The sequence below is a fragment of the Zalophus californianus genome, chromosome 2 (genome assembly GCF_009762305.2).
Source record: "Zalophus californianus isolate mZalCal1 chromosome 2, mZalCal1.pri.v2, whole genome shotgun sequence".
NCBI classification, from domain to species: Eukaryota; Metazoa; Chordata; class Mammalia; order Carnivora; family Otariidae; genus Zalophus; species Zalophus californianus.
The window spans coordinates 66,893,512-66,909,265 of record NC_045596.1 but is presented as its reverse complement, the minus strand read 5'-3'; the positions used below and the strand labels follow the sequence as shown (position 1 = coordinate 66,909,265).

The window sequence follows — 15,754 nt, the reverse complement described above, 5'->3', positions numbered from 1 at the left end:
GCAACATCTAGGTCATCTCTTAGTCTTCCTCTCATTTTATTGCTGGAATGGCTGGCTGGACCATTTAAAAATTTTTTTGGATTTTTAAACTTATACATCTAGGGTGGGGAAACCATATTCTATTAAAAGTAGGTGACTTAGAATACAGAGTGAAGCTGAACTGTTGATTCATTTCAAATCTGATCAGAAAGATTTCAGGATAGTGAACTTTTGGATAAATGAAGCTCAAGAAAGGTAAAGGTTTCCAGACCTTGTGTTCTAGAAAATTGGATCAAAGAGGGGCCCCTGGATGGCTCAGTCATCAAGCGTCTGCCTTTGGCTCAGGTCATGATCCCAGGGTCCTGGGATGGAGTCCCACATCGGGCCCCCTGCTCCTCAGGGGAGCCTGCTACTTCCTCACCCTCTGCTGCTCCCCCTACTTGTGCTGTCTTATTATCTCCCTGTCAAATAATAAATAAAATCTTAAAAAAAAGAAATTGGATCAAAGAAAAGAGAGGTTAGAAACTTCGAAACCCTTTCTTTCCCACTAGTTTGGTCTTAGAGTAAATAAATATTCCTAAAAGGTAAGGCCTCATCATACTTTATGTAATGTTAATGGTTACCCTTTTTTCCCTTAGTGTCTTTATGATGAATGTGAATCCATCTTCAAAATATCTTACTCTCTACTTTTGAGAGTTTATGTAAATTATCTTTGATATCTTTGAATATACTTTACATAAACTTCTTGTCAGTTTTGCTCCCCAACCCAGAGGAGTGCTTTTCCTTTTTGACTTTTATTTGGTAAACAAATTGTCCTCTTTGCCCTGCCTGTGGTAAGTACTTGAACCATCACCTAGCCATTTAGAATGCAGGCTGCCATGTGAGGAATTTCAGAGCATAAGCTATGTATGGATGGTTTAAGAAAAGCTTAAAAAAAAAAGGTAAAGTTTCTTCTCTGATTCCTATGACCAGTATAACTTCTTGAATTCTTCCTACTTCTGGCTCTTCTAGGTTGGAAGAATTCTGTGAAGCTTTTATAATTAAATTCTAGATTCAACAGTTTACTGTAGTTGCTTTGTCATTTATCTATCTGTCCCTGTATCCATTAATCACCTTATTTTTAAAATTTATTTCAGAGTAAGTTGTACATGTCCAGTATACTTCTCCCCAAATATTCCATTAAGCATACCACTGACTAGAATTCACTATTTGTTTAGAGGTTTTTCATTTAGGTGAACTTTATGTATACTGAAATATGCAGCTCTTAAAAGGTACCATTAGATGAGTTTAGATAAAAAATGCATGTATCTATGTAACCCAAATCTGTTAGGATAAAAACATTGTTATCATTGTAGGAAGTTAAGAAAAGTTTTTCCTAATTATTTTTTAATGTATCTAGATAAACAGGGCACCTGTCATTGACAGGTTTGGTAAAAAAACATTTTTGACGTATGTCCTAGAAATTGAGAAACAAATGACTGCAGATTATTAAAACTTTTTGCTTGTAGTTCAGATAGGTTCCAGGTTTTTTTCTCTCCACTAAATTAGAGGAGGACCTAAGTGAGTTTTCAGATCATTAAAAATAATTTTTGATGGTAGAATAAATTTAAGTTTGGGTATAAAACTCAGGAGTTGTTCAGAATCTTAATGTATATTACAATAAATATTCATCTGTTCATGTATACTTATTTGTGCAAATAATGTTTTTAGTATTTATAAGAAAAATAGGAATAGAATTGGTACTGAACTCTCACTCTTGCAATATGTAATGTTCAGCTGTGAGTATGGGAAATAATCTTAAAAAAAGAGTACCATCATCCATCTGATTAAGAGATGCATTCTAGGGGCGCCTGGGTGGCTCAGTTGGTTAAGCGACTGCCTTCGGCTCAGGTCATGATCCTGGAGTCCCGGGATCGAGTCCCGCATCAGGCTCCCTGCTCAGCAGGGAGTCTGCTTCTCCCTCCGACCCTCCCCTCTCTCATGTGCTCTCTCTCTCTCATTCTTTCTCTCAAATAAATAAATAAAATCTTTTAAAAAAAAAAGATGCATTCTAATAAAATCCTTTTTATTTGTAATAATCACAATTTGTAATATATTTATTTTGCTTTGATTAAGTCTATACAGTAATTAACTCAATCCAGACAAAATTATATAATACTTAGAGCTTTACATTAATGGGAAATAATGTTTTTAAATTTTCAATTTATATACATCTTTTTGTTTCAGAGGATTATAAAAGAATTTCATACATAAAAATGTTACATGGGAATAAAATTTTTAGAGTTTATGGAATTAAATACAAGTTCACAGAGTAAAGGGAATAATGTAAATTTCTGACTGCTAAAGAATGGTTTATTTGTATTAAAAAAATGTAATAGATACTGGTGAGTATCAAATCACCGTGTGGATTTGATTCCCTGAAATACATTATAAAAAGTGATGTGACAGGTTTATGTTAATCTTACTAATACTTATAATAGGCTTGAAATTACAACAAACTGAATGATGTTCTTAGTCTCTCTGAAGATTGTCTCCATTCTAGCCAGCTGGAAGAGAAAAGACATGGAAAAGCACACGTGGGAGGCTTTTATGGGCCAGACCTGGAAATATGCTTCCATTCACTTCACTAGCTAAAATAAAACTGAGTTGCATGGCCTCACCTTAACAAGGGAGGCTAGGAAATATAATTGGCTATATGCTTAGGAAGCAGAAGAGACTGTGGATTTTAGTAGCAGAAAGCAGTCTGTAGCATAATCATCTATATATAGCATAAGAGTGCTACATTAACATGGGTAATTGACATTAGTCAGGAAACTGGGAACCTGAGCAATAATGAAGTTTTCTATTATAGAGAGATACTCTTCTATTCTCTATCAGTGGCTATCAGTATTTTTTGAGGTCATTGTGTCCCCTGTGCTGAGACTGTGGGAACTATAGAAGAGCTTACAGTGGTGGTTGGGCAGACAAAATTGAATGCGCATAAAACAATAATGAATAATGAAATAGTGCTTAGTTGTGTGATATAGACAAGATAGTTCAAAACTAAAAAGAGGTAGGTCCTCTTCCTTCATTCACCATTTACTCAGATACTTAACCAATGCCTACTATGTGTTAGGGGCTGTGCTAGGAAATAGGAGAGAACAAAATTAGAAGCGTGGAACCTAAAGTCTATGGCAGTTGCGGGAGGGAGTGTGATGGAAATGAATCAAATAATTATACAAACATATAAAATTGCAAAACCATGAACAGAACAGATGGCATGAGATCCTATGTAAGGAGGTTGAACAACAGTTAGGATGATTAGAGAGGGTATCCCTGAGCTAAGGTTTTGTATGGCTCTGAATTAGAGTGGATGTCAGCCACAAGAGTGAAGAATTGGAGTGTACGTGTGCGGCACTAAAACAACTATTCTGATCAGAATTAGTAATGCTTTGGAGGGAATGGAGAGCATATATAGATAAGGTTAGATTTTGGATAATTTTCAAAACAAAGCAAATTTAGGCTTAAAATTAGTAATGCTTTGGAGGGAATGGAGAACATATATAGATAAGGTTAGATTATGGATAATTTTCAAAACAAAGCAAATTTAGGCTTAATTTTGTCATTTAATGGAGATTCATGGAATGTTTCTGAGGCAACAAGAGCTAAAGAATTAAAGTGAAGTTTGCAAAAAAATAGCAATGTCTCTGGTGGCAGGTAGAGGCTAGTCATAAAGATGATTGAATTTGTTTTGCAAATATCCAGGCAGGAAGTGATATGAGCAATGACAATATCAAAAAGTTAAGTTAGAACTGTTTGGGGACAGAGATTTCAGAAGTTGATAGCTTTTGCTTTGGCGGTGAAGCTCTCACATATTTGAGTTGGAAGTGATTGTGGTGGTAATGAGTACAATTTGAAGTGAAGGGTGTCTGTTTTCCTGATAAACTTTGACGTAGATTGTTGTAATAAGAGTTGGAGTTGAGATAAATTATAGGTTCCATTGGGATTCTGTTGCCTAAAGCTTTATTTTGTTTCTAGCTCCTCATACCAGTACCCAATAGTCAGGTTATAGGAGCAGAAGGAATAAATGAGAATTTATTCTTTTTTCTGTTATATTGGCTTTGTTTTATGCTTTTATAATTATGTTGATTGAATACCTGTGGGGTCCTGTGGCCATATTATTAACACCTTTTACTATAGAAACTTAAATTTTTTTTAAGATTTATTTATTGACTTTAGAGAGAGAGAGTATGAGTGAGCTGGAGGGGGAGGGGCAGAGGGAGAGGGAGAGAGAATCTTTAGCAGACTCCATGCTGAGCGTGGAGCCCAACACAGGTCTTGATCTCAGGACTCTGAGATCACAACCTGAGCTAAAACCAAGAGTCAGATGCTTACCTGACTGTGCCACCCAGGCGCCCCTAAAATTAAATATTAAAAGCCTAAAAATATTAAAAAGTTAGGATAGTATAATTAACCCCCATGTACATGTACCCTTTATCCAACTTTAGAATTATCAGCTTTACCTTGTTTTCATCTATAACCTCCTACCACTTTTTTTTTTTTAAAGTAAATCATGTCATTTCATCTGGAGATATGTCTTTATGTATATAAAAGATAGGGACACTTTTTTTTAACTTACCCATATTCCTTTAATGTCATTAAATACCTTGTTAATTTGCATTTCCCTAACCATCATATTTATTTTTACAGTATGTTTGAATTTGGGATCAGATAAGATTGTGAATGATCGCTATTTCTCTTAGTTTTTTTCATCTTCCTTTTTTTTCTTGACCTTTAAAAAAAAAACAACACAAAATTGGGTTGTTTATATCCTATAGTGTTTCATAGGCTGGTTGTGTTCCTTTTTTTTTTAAGATTTTTTATTGATTTATTTGACAGAGAGAGAGACAGTGAGAGAGGGAACACAAGCAGGGGGAGTGGGAGAGGGAGAAGCAGGCTTCCCACGGAGCAGGGTGCCCAACGCGGGGCTCGATCCCAGGACCCTGGGATCATGACCTGAGCCGAAGGCAGCTGCTTAACCTACTGAGCCACCCAGGCGCCCAGCTGGTTGCATTCCTGCGGGGTCCTGTTTAGTTTCAGTAATTTCTGGAATGGAACCCAGATGGCTCCTGTATCTTTCGACTTTACATGTGTTTTACAGATACTTTTTCCTATTGTGTGGCTTATCTTTTATACCCTTAGCAGTATCTTTTGCAGAGCAGAAATTTGTAATATTAATGAAGTTTGACATACCAATTTTTCCTTTCGGGGATTGTGTTTTGGGTTTTGTATCTAAACAGTCATCACCAAACCCAAGGTAAACTATATTTTCTCCTGTGTTATCTTCCAGGAGTTGTATTGTTTCATAGTTTTATAGTTTTAGGTCTGAGTCCATATGAAAGGTGTCTGTGTTGAGATATACTTTTTTGTATGTGGGTGACCTATTGTTCTAGCACCATTTGTTGAAAAAACTATCTCTGTTGAATTATTTTTGCTCCTTTGTCAGAGATTGATCAGTTGATCATTTTTGTGAGTCTATTTCTGTGCTCTCCTGTTTAATCAGTCATTTTTAGTCTTTGCCAATCTAATTGATTAAAAGGTCTCACATAGATTTATATTTTAAAAAATTATTCATGTCTTTGTGTCTTCTGCACTCCTTTTCTGTGAACTCTGATGCCCTATGTTTTCTTGTAAGAGTTTTTTAGTATTAGATCTTACATTTAGATCATGGATCCCTTTTGAGTTAGTTTTTATATATGATGTTGGGAGAGGAGTCATTCAACTTCATTCTTTTGTATGTGGATATCCAGTTTTCCTGGCAACATTTGTCTTTTCTACATTGAATGGTCTTGGCACCCTAATTAAAAATCATTTGACCATATATGTGCAGGTTTCTTTATAGACTCTATTCTGTTTCATTGGTCTGTGTGTTCAGTATTGGTTTTGGGGTTTTTTTTAGATTAAATCTTTGATCTATTTGAAATTTATTACACAGAATGAGTTATAGGGATCCAGCTTTTTTTCTTCAGACCAAATAGCTAATTTGTTTATTGAATAGCTCACCATTCTCTGTTGATTTGAGATGCCAGCTTTCATCATGAACTATTCTATATATAGGTTCTTTTTCTTTAATTCTCCAAATAGTTTATTTCAAAATTATTTTTGTTATAATAACAAATTTAATAATTTGAAATTTGCTTTACAGTATAATGTCTAAGATTCACCTATGTCATAATCTATAGCTATAGTTAATTTTCATTGTTCTGTAATTTTTTTTCCTTTCTTCCCCCCTTTTTGTTATTGAAGTATAATTAACACACAGTGTGATATTAGTTTAGGTGTACAACATAATGATACAACAATTCTGTACGTTATTCAGTGCTCATCACGGTTAAGTGTGCTCTTAATCCTTTTTATTTCACCCATCCTCCCAGCCACTTCCCTCTGGCAACCACCAATTTGTTCTCTATTTAAGAGTGGTTTTTGTCTCTTTTTTCTTTGTTCATTTGTTTGTTATATAGGTTCTTTTATCTATTCTTTTGATCTTTAGTACTCTACTCCTAGGCCAGTCCCATACTATTTTCTTTATCCTATCTTGATAATGTTTTAATCTTTAGTAGGGCTGGTTCCTGATTTGTATAAGGCTGATGCTTATAAAGCGGGTTGTCTAATTTTGCCTGTTAATAGTCATTTGACTCTTTCTTTGAATGCTCCCATGGATACTAATATATTTCAATTACTCATCCTTGTCACTGTACTTCATAACTATAAAGAAAACATAAGTTGGGTTAATATCCCTGAAAAAATAACAGAAGAATGCCTTACAGCTATTTCATAATATTCCATCAGTTAATAAAACAGTGCTGAAAGTTCTGGTATTCATCTCAAGGTTTGACTTTGTCATTAGTCATATAATATATATAATATTTATCTCTTCCTAGTTTCTCATTTGTCTCTTAGTCTGGAAGCATTTTAAAGGTTGCCAATTTGCTTCTTGTTAGGTTTATTTATTTTAATAAGTAATAACCTGAAGTTTGGTAATTAGGATAATATAAACATAGTTTTTCCATGATGATAAGCTCTATAAACATTCACAGATTTTTAAAGACCATATTAATATGGGGGTGCCTGGGTGGCTCAATCACTGAATGTCTGACTCTTGGTTTCATCTCAGGTCACCATCTTATGGGTCATGGGATTGAGCCCCACATTGGGCTCCGTGCTCAGCAGGGAGTTTGCTTGAAAATTCTCTCCTCCTGCCCTCCCCCAACTCACATGTGTGTGAGCTCTTTCTCTCTCTCTTTCTAAAATAAATAAATCTTTTTTAAAAACCATATTAATATGAAACCCTACAAATTCCTGATTTCAAACTATATTACAAACCCATAGTAACCAAAACAGTATGGTATTGGCATCAACACAGATACACAGTAGCACAGAATAGAGAGCTTAGAAATAAACCCAATTAATATAGTATAGTCAATTCATTTATGACAAAGGAGCCAAAAATATAGAATGGGGGAAGGATACTTTCTTTAGCAAATGGTGTTAGGAAAACTGGATAGCCACATACAAAAGAATGAAACTGTACTATTATCTTATATCATACACAAGAATAAACTCAAAATAGATTAAAGCCTTGACTATAAGACCTGAAACCATATAACTTCTAGAAGAAAATGAAAGGGGTCTTTGACATCAGTCTTGGCAGTGATTTTTTGGATTTGACAGCAAAAGCAAAGGCAACAAAAACAAATAAGTGGGACTACATCAAACTAAAAAGCACAATAAAGAAAACCATCAACAAAATGGAAAAGTGACCTATGGAATGGGAGAAAATATTTGCAAATCATATATCTGATAAAGGGTAATATGGAAAACATATAAAGAACTCATACAACTCAATTGAGAGAAACCAAACAATCCAATTAAAAAATAAATGGGCAGAGGAACTGAATAGACATTTTTCCAAAGAAGACATAACAAATGGCCAACAGGCACATGAAAAGGTGCTCAGCATGAATAATCACCTGGGAAATGCAAATTAAAACCACAATGAGATGTCACCTCACACGTGGTGAGGTTTTGGAGGTTCCCCCCAAAATTAAAAATAGAACTCTACCATATAATATAGCAATTCCATATCTGCGTATTTATCTGAAGGAAATGAGATCACCATCTTGAAAATATGTCTGCATTCTAATGTTTTTTGCAGCATTATTTACAATAGCCAAGACATGAAAACCACCCAAGTGTCCATTGACAGATGAATGCATAAAGAAGGTGTGAAATACACACACACACACACACACACACACACACACACGTATATATATGTCATATATGTATAATGGAATAGTATTCAGCCATTAAAAAAAAATCCTGCCATTTGCCACAACATGGAAGAACCTTGAGAGCATTATGCTAAATGAAGTAAGTCAGACACAGAAAGACAAATACTGTGTGATCTCACTTATATGTGGAATCTTAAGAAAGAAAAAGAAAAATGAACTTATAGATACAGAGAACAGATTGGTGTTTGCTGTGGGGTGGGGTTGGTTGTGGGTGAAATGGGTGAAGGTGATCAAAATGTACAAAGTTCCGGTTAGTTATAAGGTAAATAAGTTCTGGGAATGTAATGTACCGCATGATGACTTTAGTTAACATAGTGTATATTTGAAAGTTGCTAAGAGAATAGATCTCAAAAGTTCTCTTCACAAGAAATACTTCATTATGTCCAGTGATGGATGCTAACTTATTGTGGTAATCAGTTTGCCATAAATACATATATGGGGGCACCTGGGTGGCTCAGTCGGTTAAACGTCTGTCTTCGGCTCAGGTCATAATCCCATGGTCGTGGGATTGAGCCCTGTGTCAGGCTCCCTGCTCAGAGGGGAGCCTGCTTCTCCCTCTCCCTCAGCCTGCTGCTCTCCCTGCTTATGCTGTCTCTCTGTCAAATAAATAAATAAAATCTTTAAAATATACATATAAGATAAATATTTTTTTCATATATATATGAAATCATTCTGTAGACTCAAAAACTAATATAATGTTATATGTCAATTATATTTCAATAAAAAAGAAAAACATAAGCTCTTTTCTCTTTTAAAATTATGCCCAAATTAGTTGCCATTTACCTAGATTCAAAATGAGTCTTAAGTCATGTTCTATGTAGAAATACATATGAATTGCTATTTTAAGAGATTTCACAAATATTTATGGTGCAGGTTGGTTAGGATTCATTATGTCTGCTCTGCCATTCTTTATTACAACTTCTTGTGAAAAGCTATTTCCTATGGGGTGTCTTTACATGGTACCATTTGCCTTTCTCTTGGCACCAATATATTTTTTTTAAAAAAGAAAAATTCCCCACCCCACCCCCCGCAAATGCTACTGCTAAATAAGTTTGAGAAACACCATATACCATATCCATCTAGGAAATGTGTAGTGGTCATTAGCATATAGTAAGGGCTCTGAGAAGGCTTTTGTTTAACTTTGTTTACCTTAGGGTTTCATAAATCAATTTGACAGAGTAGGCTGTTTCATGTAATATCTAATCCTGAAGAGTTAATGTTTAATGAAACAAACACACTTTAGTAACACACTTTCGTAAACACTGCCCAGTTAGCATTAAGGAAAATATTGTTCTGATTTTGCAGGAGATTAAACAAAGGCCATCTTAATATCTGTTTGAAACAGCACAATTTATGAAGGTGTCTCAAAGTGAGATTTCATGTAGTGGTAATGTTCTCCCTTGTACAATAGACAAACAAAGATATAAAGAAGCATTAGGTTGCTTGCCAGAATACACACATGATTGAGACTTAACTGGAACCAAATCCCGTATTATCCAAACAATGATTTCTAAGCAGTATTTACAAAGAACCAAATATGGAACCCTACAAACTTACTGTTTTTGGATATTGGTTGAGCCTTTTCTCTCTCTTTCTGTCCCTCTCTCTCCCCCTCTGTCCCTCCCTCCCTCCCTCCAACTTCACCAAATAGAATAAGAATCCTCATTTGCAGAACTAGAAGAGTGTTTCATTTCTTTCCTTTTAGGTAAACTTCAGTTAAGCAAGAACTTTTGCCATTTGCTAATTGGAAAATAATGTTCAAAGAAATTTATTTTAAACACATAATTATGATATTAATCTGTAAATAGAAATAGCTTAGAAAGGGGTGCCTGGGTGACTCAAGTCAGTTGTAAGTGTCTGCCTTCAGCTCAGGTCATGATCCTGAAGTCCCAGGACATGCCACACATCAGGCTCCCCACCCAGTGGGGAGTCTGCTTCTTCCACTGACCCTCCCCTCTCTCGTGTTCTTTCTCTCTCTCTCTCTCTCTCTCTCAAATAAGTAAATAAAATCTTTACCAAAAAAAAAAAGAAAGAAAGAAAGAAAAAATAGCTTAGGAAATAGTATAAATAGAATCTTTCAAGTCCAGGTATTTGAGGGAAGCCCTTAATGCATGTTAAATGTTGCTATTTTGAGTTTAAATTAATATAGTTGCTTTTTAAACCAGCTGTCAAGGATGTTAATCAGGAAATAGAGATACCTGAAGATTTTTTTTTTTAATTAAAAAAAATTTTTTTTTTGAGAGAGAGCACGTGCAGTGGGGGGAGGTTTGGGGGGCGGGGCAGAGGGAGAGGGAGAGAGAGAATCCTAAGCAGGCTCCACGCCCAACATGGAGCCCCACATGATCATCCAACCCTGAGATCATGACCTGAGCCAAAATCAAGAGTCGTATGCTTAACTGACTGAGCCACTCAGGTGCCCCAAGAGATACCTGAAGTTTTTTATTGAATTCATATTAACTGTTTTTCTGGTAATGTGGTATATTCAGAGAGGCATTCATAGGGAGTTCCTCAGACTGTTGTACTTCTAGGAAGGGACCAACTTGTAAATTCTCAAGGAAATTAAGTGTATTCTAATGCCTCTGTCTTTTGCAAAAATAGTAACTGTTATATGTTACCTAGTATTTCAGGTGTTTGGAAAATGCAGTTTAGTAAGTGGTTGTCAAGAGTTGGTGTTGGGGGAGGGTATGCATATAAAGGGCAGTGCAAGAGAGTTTCTTCGTGGTGATGGAACAATTTTGTATCTTGATGGTAATTTGATTACATGAATCTATACAGTCTTTAGTATACATCCCCCATAAGTGCATATAAAAACTGGGGAAATCTGAATAAGTTCTGTTTTGTAGTTGAGTTAATAGTATTGTATCAATTTCCTGGTTTTAATAATATTCTATGGTTATGTAAGATGTTATTCTATTGGGGAAAGTGTACATGGGAACTCTTAGTTTTGTAACTCCTTGTGATTTAAAAAAGTACTTTCAATGTTTCTTAGAGGCAAATGTGCAACTTTAGTTCTTACTGGAGTTCTTGAGGACTGGATACTATTTACTTTTATTTAGTCATTTAATAACTATTCATTAAGCATCTACAGCTGGAGGCATTATGATGTCCTACTTAAAAGGATGGGATTTGGAGTTGGGTCTGGTTCAAATCCTGGCTCTGCTACTTTTTAGCTTTGTGACCTTGGGCAAATTTCTTAATCTCTCTGAGCTTCAGTTTCTCCCATCATCTATAATGGGCATAATGATGATACAAACAGCAGCTCACATTTATTGAGCATTATAATATGTGATAAGTTATTATTTGTACTTCATATAATTTAACTCATTTAATCCTTAATAACAATCCTTTTAAGAAAGGTATTATTTTCACATTTTCAGTTGAGAAAACTTAGGCACAGAGAAGTTTAGTCACTTGCACAAGGTCACACAATGAGGAATGTTGTAGCCTAGATTAAAACCCTGGCAGTTGGTATTTCCTGTTTTTGACTGTGCAGAACTAGCTTGTTGCAGACCAACTGTCTTACCAAAAACAACTAACAAACAGAAAAAAATATATTTTAAAAATCTATCTGTTTGAAGTCATTGGAGACTTACTAAGGGAGCTAGGACACCAGAGGCCACATTCATGAAGTAAAGGGAAGCCTAGAGAAGTCATCCTCATGTTCATTGTGACACTTCTTTTTAGGGCATTTGCTGATTTGTAAGTTGTAGCTGAAAGACTGAGATGATGAGCAGAAAGTGGCTACAGAAAAGTTAAGGAGCTGACTGGATCTGTCAGTCTTATAAATCTCATGAACAAAAATTTGGATTCAGGGTCAAAGGAAACCTATAAACACCCAATTCCTAGTTGGGGCCACTATACAGGAGAAGAGTGAACCAGAAATAGATAAGGCCTCTGGAAGATTGAAGCTCCCCTTCAAATCAGCTCAGTTTGTGATTGGTTTAGGATAATCTGCCCCTACTTTTAACTGCCTACCATAAGCCGAAGTGAATTTTCTCTGGAGGAATATAACATCATTCAGAGCCTCAAATTATGCTTAATTTTTCATAAACAGTGTCTGGCATTTAGTCAGAAATCATCAGGCACATGAGGCAACCAGACCAAATTATTCAAAACCAAGAAATATAGGTAATGGAGTTATCAGACTTCTAAAATAACTAAGATTAATATATTCAGAAATTTATTTAACAAGATGAAGAATTTCAGCAGAGAATTAGAAACTTATAAGAAGGAATTCAATGAACTGGAAACTAGTGTAACATTGTGTATCAGGTATGCTTCAATTGAAAAAAAAATCAGATGAATATTTTCAAACTGGAAACTTAAAACGGAGATTAAGAATTTAATAGATGAGTTTTTCAACAAAGTAGATACAGTTAAAGGACTGGACATTTTTTGAGACACAAAATGGAGAGAATTCCTCATCAGCAGACCCACACTTAAGGAAATCCTCAAGTGAGTTCTTTAGGCAGAAGGAAAATGATCCTAAATCATCAGTGCTTTGAAGCAGGAAGATACAGGAAGGACAGAAAGGGTAAATTTGTGAATGTATGTAAATGAATGTTTTGTGGAGGTAAAATTATATGTAGAATTAGAATACTTAACAATAGCATAAAGTTGGGGCAAGAGTAAATGGTGTGAGTGTTCTAGGGTTCTTTCATTTCCTGGGTGATACGTAAAGTACTAATGTAATTTTTACATTGTACATCGTCATCTCTAGGGTGACCAGTAAAAGATTAGTAACATAATGTATAAATAAAAAGCTAATACCGGAAAGGGGAATGAAATAATAAAATATTTAACCCAAAGCAAGGTAAGAAAGGAGAGAAAAAAGGAATAGAGGACAGGGGGTTCAAATAGGAAACAGTACAACGGTGGGTTTAAATCCAGATCTTTAGATAACTGTGTTAGTTGTAAACAGACACATACTGATTTAAAAATACAGTGAGATCTTATTTTTGTTTTAAAGACCCAATTATATACATCTCGTAAGAGTTATAGCTTGAAGCTTAGGATGCAGAAATTTGAAAGTAAAGAGATGGAAAAAAAGTTAAGTATGCTCTGCAAACTTAACTAAGCCAGCCCCTGTACTCGTCCCATGCTATACCTAGCTCATAATGTGGCTGCTAGATTTAAATCAGATCATCTTATTTAGAGTTTTAAAAGCACTGTCCCTCATACATTTTAAATACCTGATAAATTTACTGTGCTTGAGGCACCTTGTTTAGGATAGTATTTTTTTCCATTTTGAGCTGAGATAAAAAGGGCTGTGTCTCTTGCATCACTGTATATATTTGTCTCAGGCTTGCTTGATTTTTCAATAGCTTCCATATGTAAACATTTTATCCCTTAAGCTTTATATTGTCATTTAACCCATGACTGTTGTGGCTGTTTTCTCTTTGTTTTAAATCTGCTTTGTGGTGCCTCTCCCCGGTGACAGTATGTGAATCATTTTATGCTGAAGTAATCTCCTTTGACTATTGCCTGTAGCGTTTCCACACTAAATGACATTCTTTTCTCTCTCTTTTTTTCTGAGCTTTTATGACAATGTTCAAATTCTTAAGAATTATTCTTTCATAAATAATTATGCACATAATATAGATTTCTTCCATCATGTCAGTTGTCTTTTAGCATGAGGGCTCTTTGAAGAATAGGTGGGGATGTAATTCTTTTATAAAATAATACTGTAGAACCGGTTGAGAATCTGGTCTGGACCTTTGCTTTGGAGAAGAATCTGTTGTGTATTGGTTAAACATCAACTGAAAACATCTTGAAAGACTTCAGTTCTGCCTCTGATGTTTCATTTAGCTTTTTGGGAAGTCACATTGCTGTTTATCAGAATAAAGGAGAGTATTAAAAATTATTAAAATGATTATATTGACTCAAGTTTGAATCTCCCAAAATTAGTTTCCCTAGACAGCCAAAATTGGGGTAATTTTGGACCGAATTTGGCCCCTTAATTAAACCTGTATGTTAATGGGTACATTTTTGTCTGCGGATACAACTGAATCAACTAGACTTAATGAGGGTATGAGATGGGCTTTTCTTTTGGGTTTCTTTCTTTTTTAGAACATGTAAAAATGAAATTTGTCCTAGTTAATTTGGTGGGTAGCAATAAAGCCAAGTATCTGCATCCTCTTCTCTGTGTTGAATATGAGGCTTAATTCTGGGAGTTTTAAAATAATTCTTTTTTTCATAAATATTAACAAAACTGAATAAGTTCTTGTAACTTAAGTAATAATTTCTTCATAGCAAGTCATCTGACCTGGATTCTCAAGGAAGTAACTACTAGAGATGGAAGGTAGAACTCATTAATTTTGGTTTCACTCCTATATTCATTACTATTCTTTTCATTTCTCTTTGAACAGGTTGTTCCTTGCAACAGCTTTTGATGAAATACAGGAACATACTTTTTATTTGAGCAATTGTCATAAGTTAAAAGGGTAGGAAAGTTAAATCCCAGATTAACGATAGCCATGTTGTATTGTTTACTAGGCAGTGAAATCAGCTGTGCAGACCATCACTGTTGGAGGCGTGAGCACATCACAGTTTAAGACAATTATTCCTCTGGCAACTGCTCCCAATGTCCAGCAGATTCAAGTGCCTGGAAGCAAGTTTCATTATGTCCGACTTGTTACTGCCACAACAGCCAGTAGCTCAAGCCAGCCAGTTAGTCAGAATCCCAGTACAAACACTCAACCTCTCCAGCAAGGTTAGTAACCATTTTTTAAAAACAGTAATGAATTCTTTGAACATTATTAAAGAACACTGGTCCTTTTCTTGCTGAAATCCTGATTAAGTGTGGCATTTCAGCTGAGAGTATGAATCAGCAACTGTTGCAGAAGACCGCAAAATAGAATCATAGTTGTATGTAAATACAGTCTCTCACTCTGCTAGAAGTTGGTGCACAGTGTACTATACTACCAGACCGTCAGAATCATTCATCAGTTTGGGGTTAGCCATTGTATTGCTGGTTTATAAGCCTGTCATTTATGCTAGTGGGACAAATTTAGATGAAACCAAATTATTTATCTTATTTTCTAAACTGTGAAGCTGCTTGATAGGGTTTGGATCAGTTGAAATGACTAGTAGGCAAGGTATAAGAACTTGATACTACTTTCATCCTTTACTTATTTTGAATCTGTAATTGCTAATAAAAAGCAATTAAAATATTCTGTTATTTTCCTTAGTTGTACTTTTCCTGGAGGGTATTCTTGTTTGTAATCCTTCCATTTTCTGTTTGTGTTTAACCCTTCCTGTCACCTGATACATGTACACAGACACACAACAACCACTCTCCATGTTTGTCCACTTGTTAGAAATTGAATGATGTGAAAGGATCAGGACAGTTTACAGTTTAGGGCCAAATTTTTTTGTCTTAGAAGACTGCTGCATGTCCCATCGATGTCAAAAAGCAATTGATGGCAAGTAAATGATTTATT

General features: G+C 35.2%; 1 protein-coding gene across 7 annotated transcripts in view; it reads left to right on the top strand.

Moving 5' to 3' along the window:
* The window catches only part of LIN54 (lin-54 DREAM MuvB core complex component), a 63,805-nt gene that overhangs the window by 31,282 nt on the left and 16,769 nt on the right, over positions 1-15,754 (top strand). For 6 of the 7 annotated variants that reach the window (XM_027599836.2, XM_027599835.2, XM_027599837.2 and 3 more), the window contains exon 5: positions 14,808-15,024. The exons of the other annotated variant lie outside the window; for it this stretch is intronic. In XM_027599836.2, coding sequence (XP_027455637.1) covers positions 14,808-15,024 — 217 coding nt within the window. The remainder of the gene's footprint in view (positions 1-14,807; positions 15,025-15,754) is intronic. 7 annotated transcript variants of the gene reach the window in all.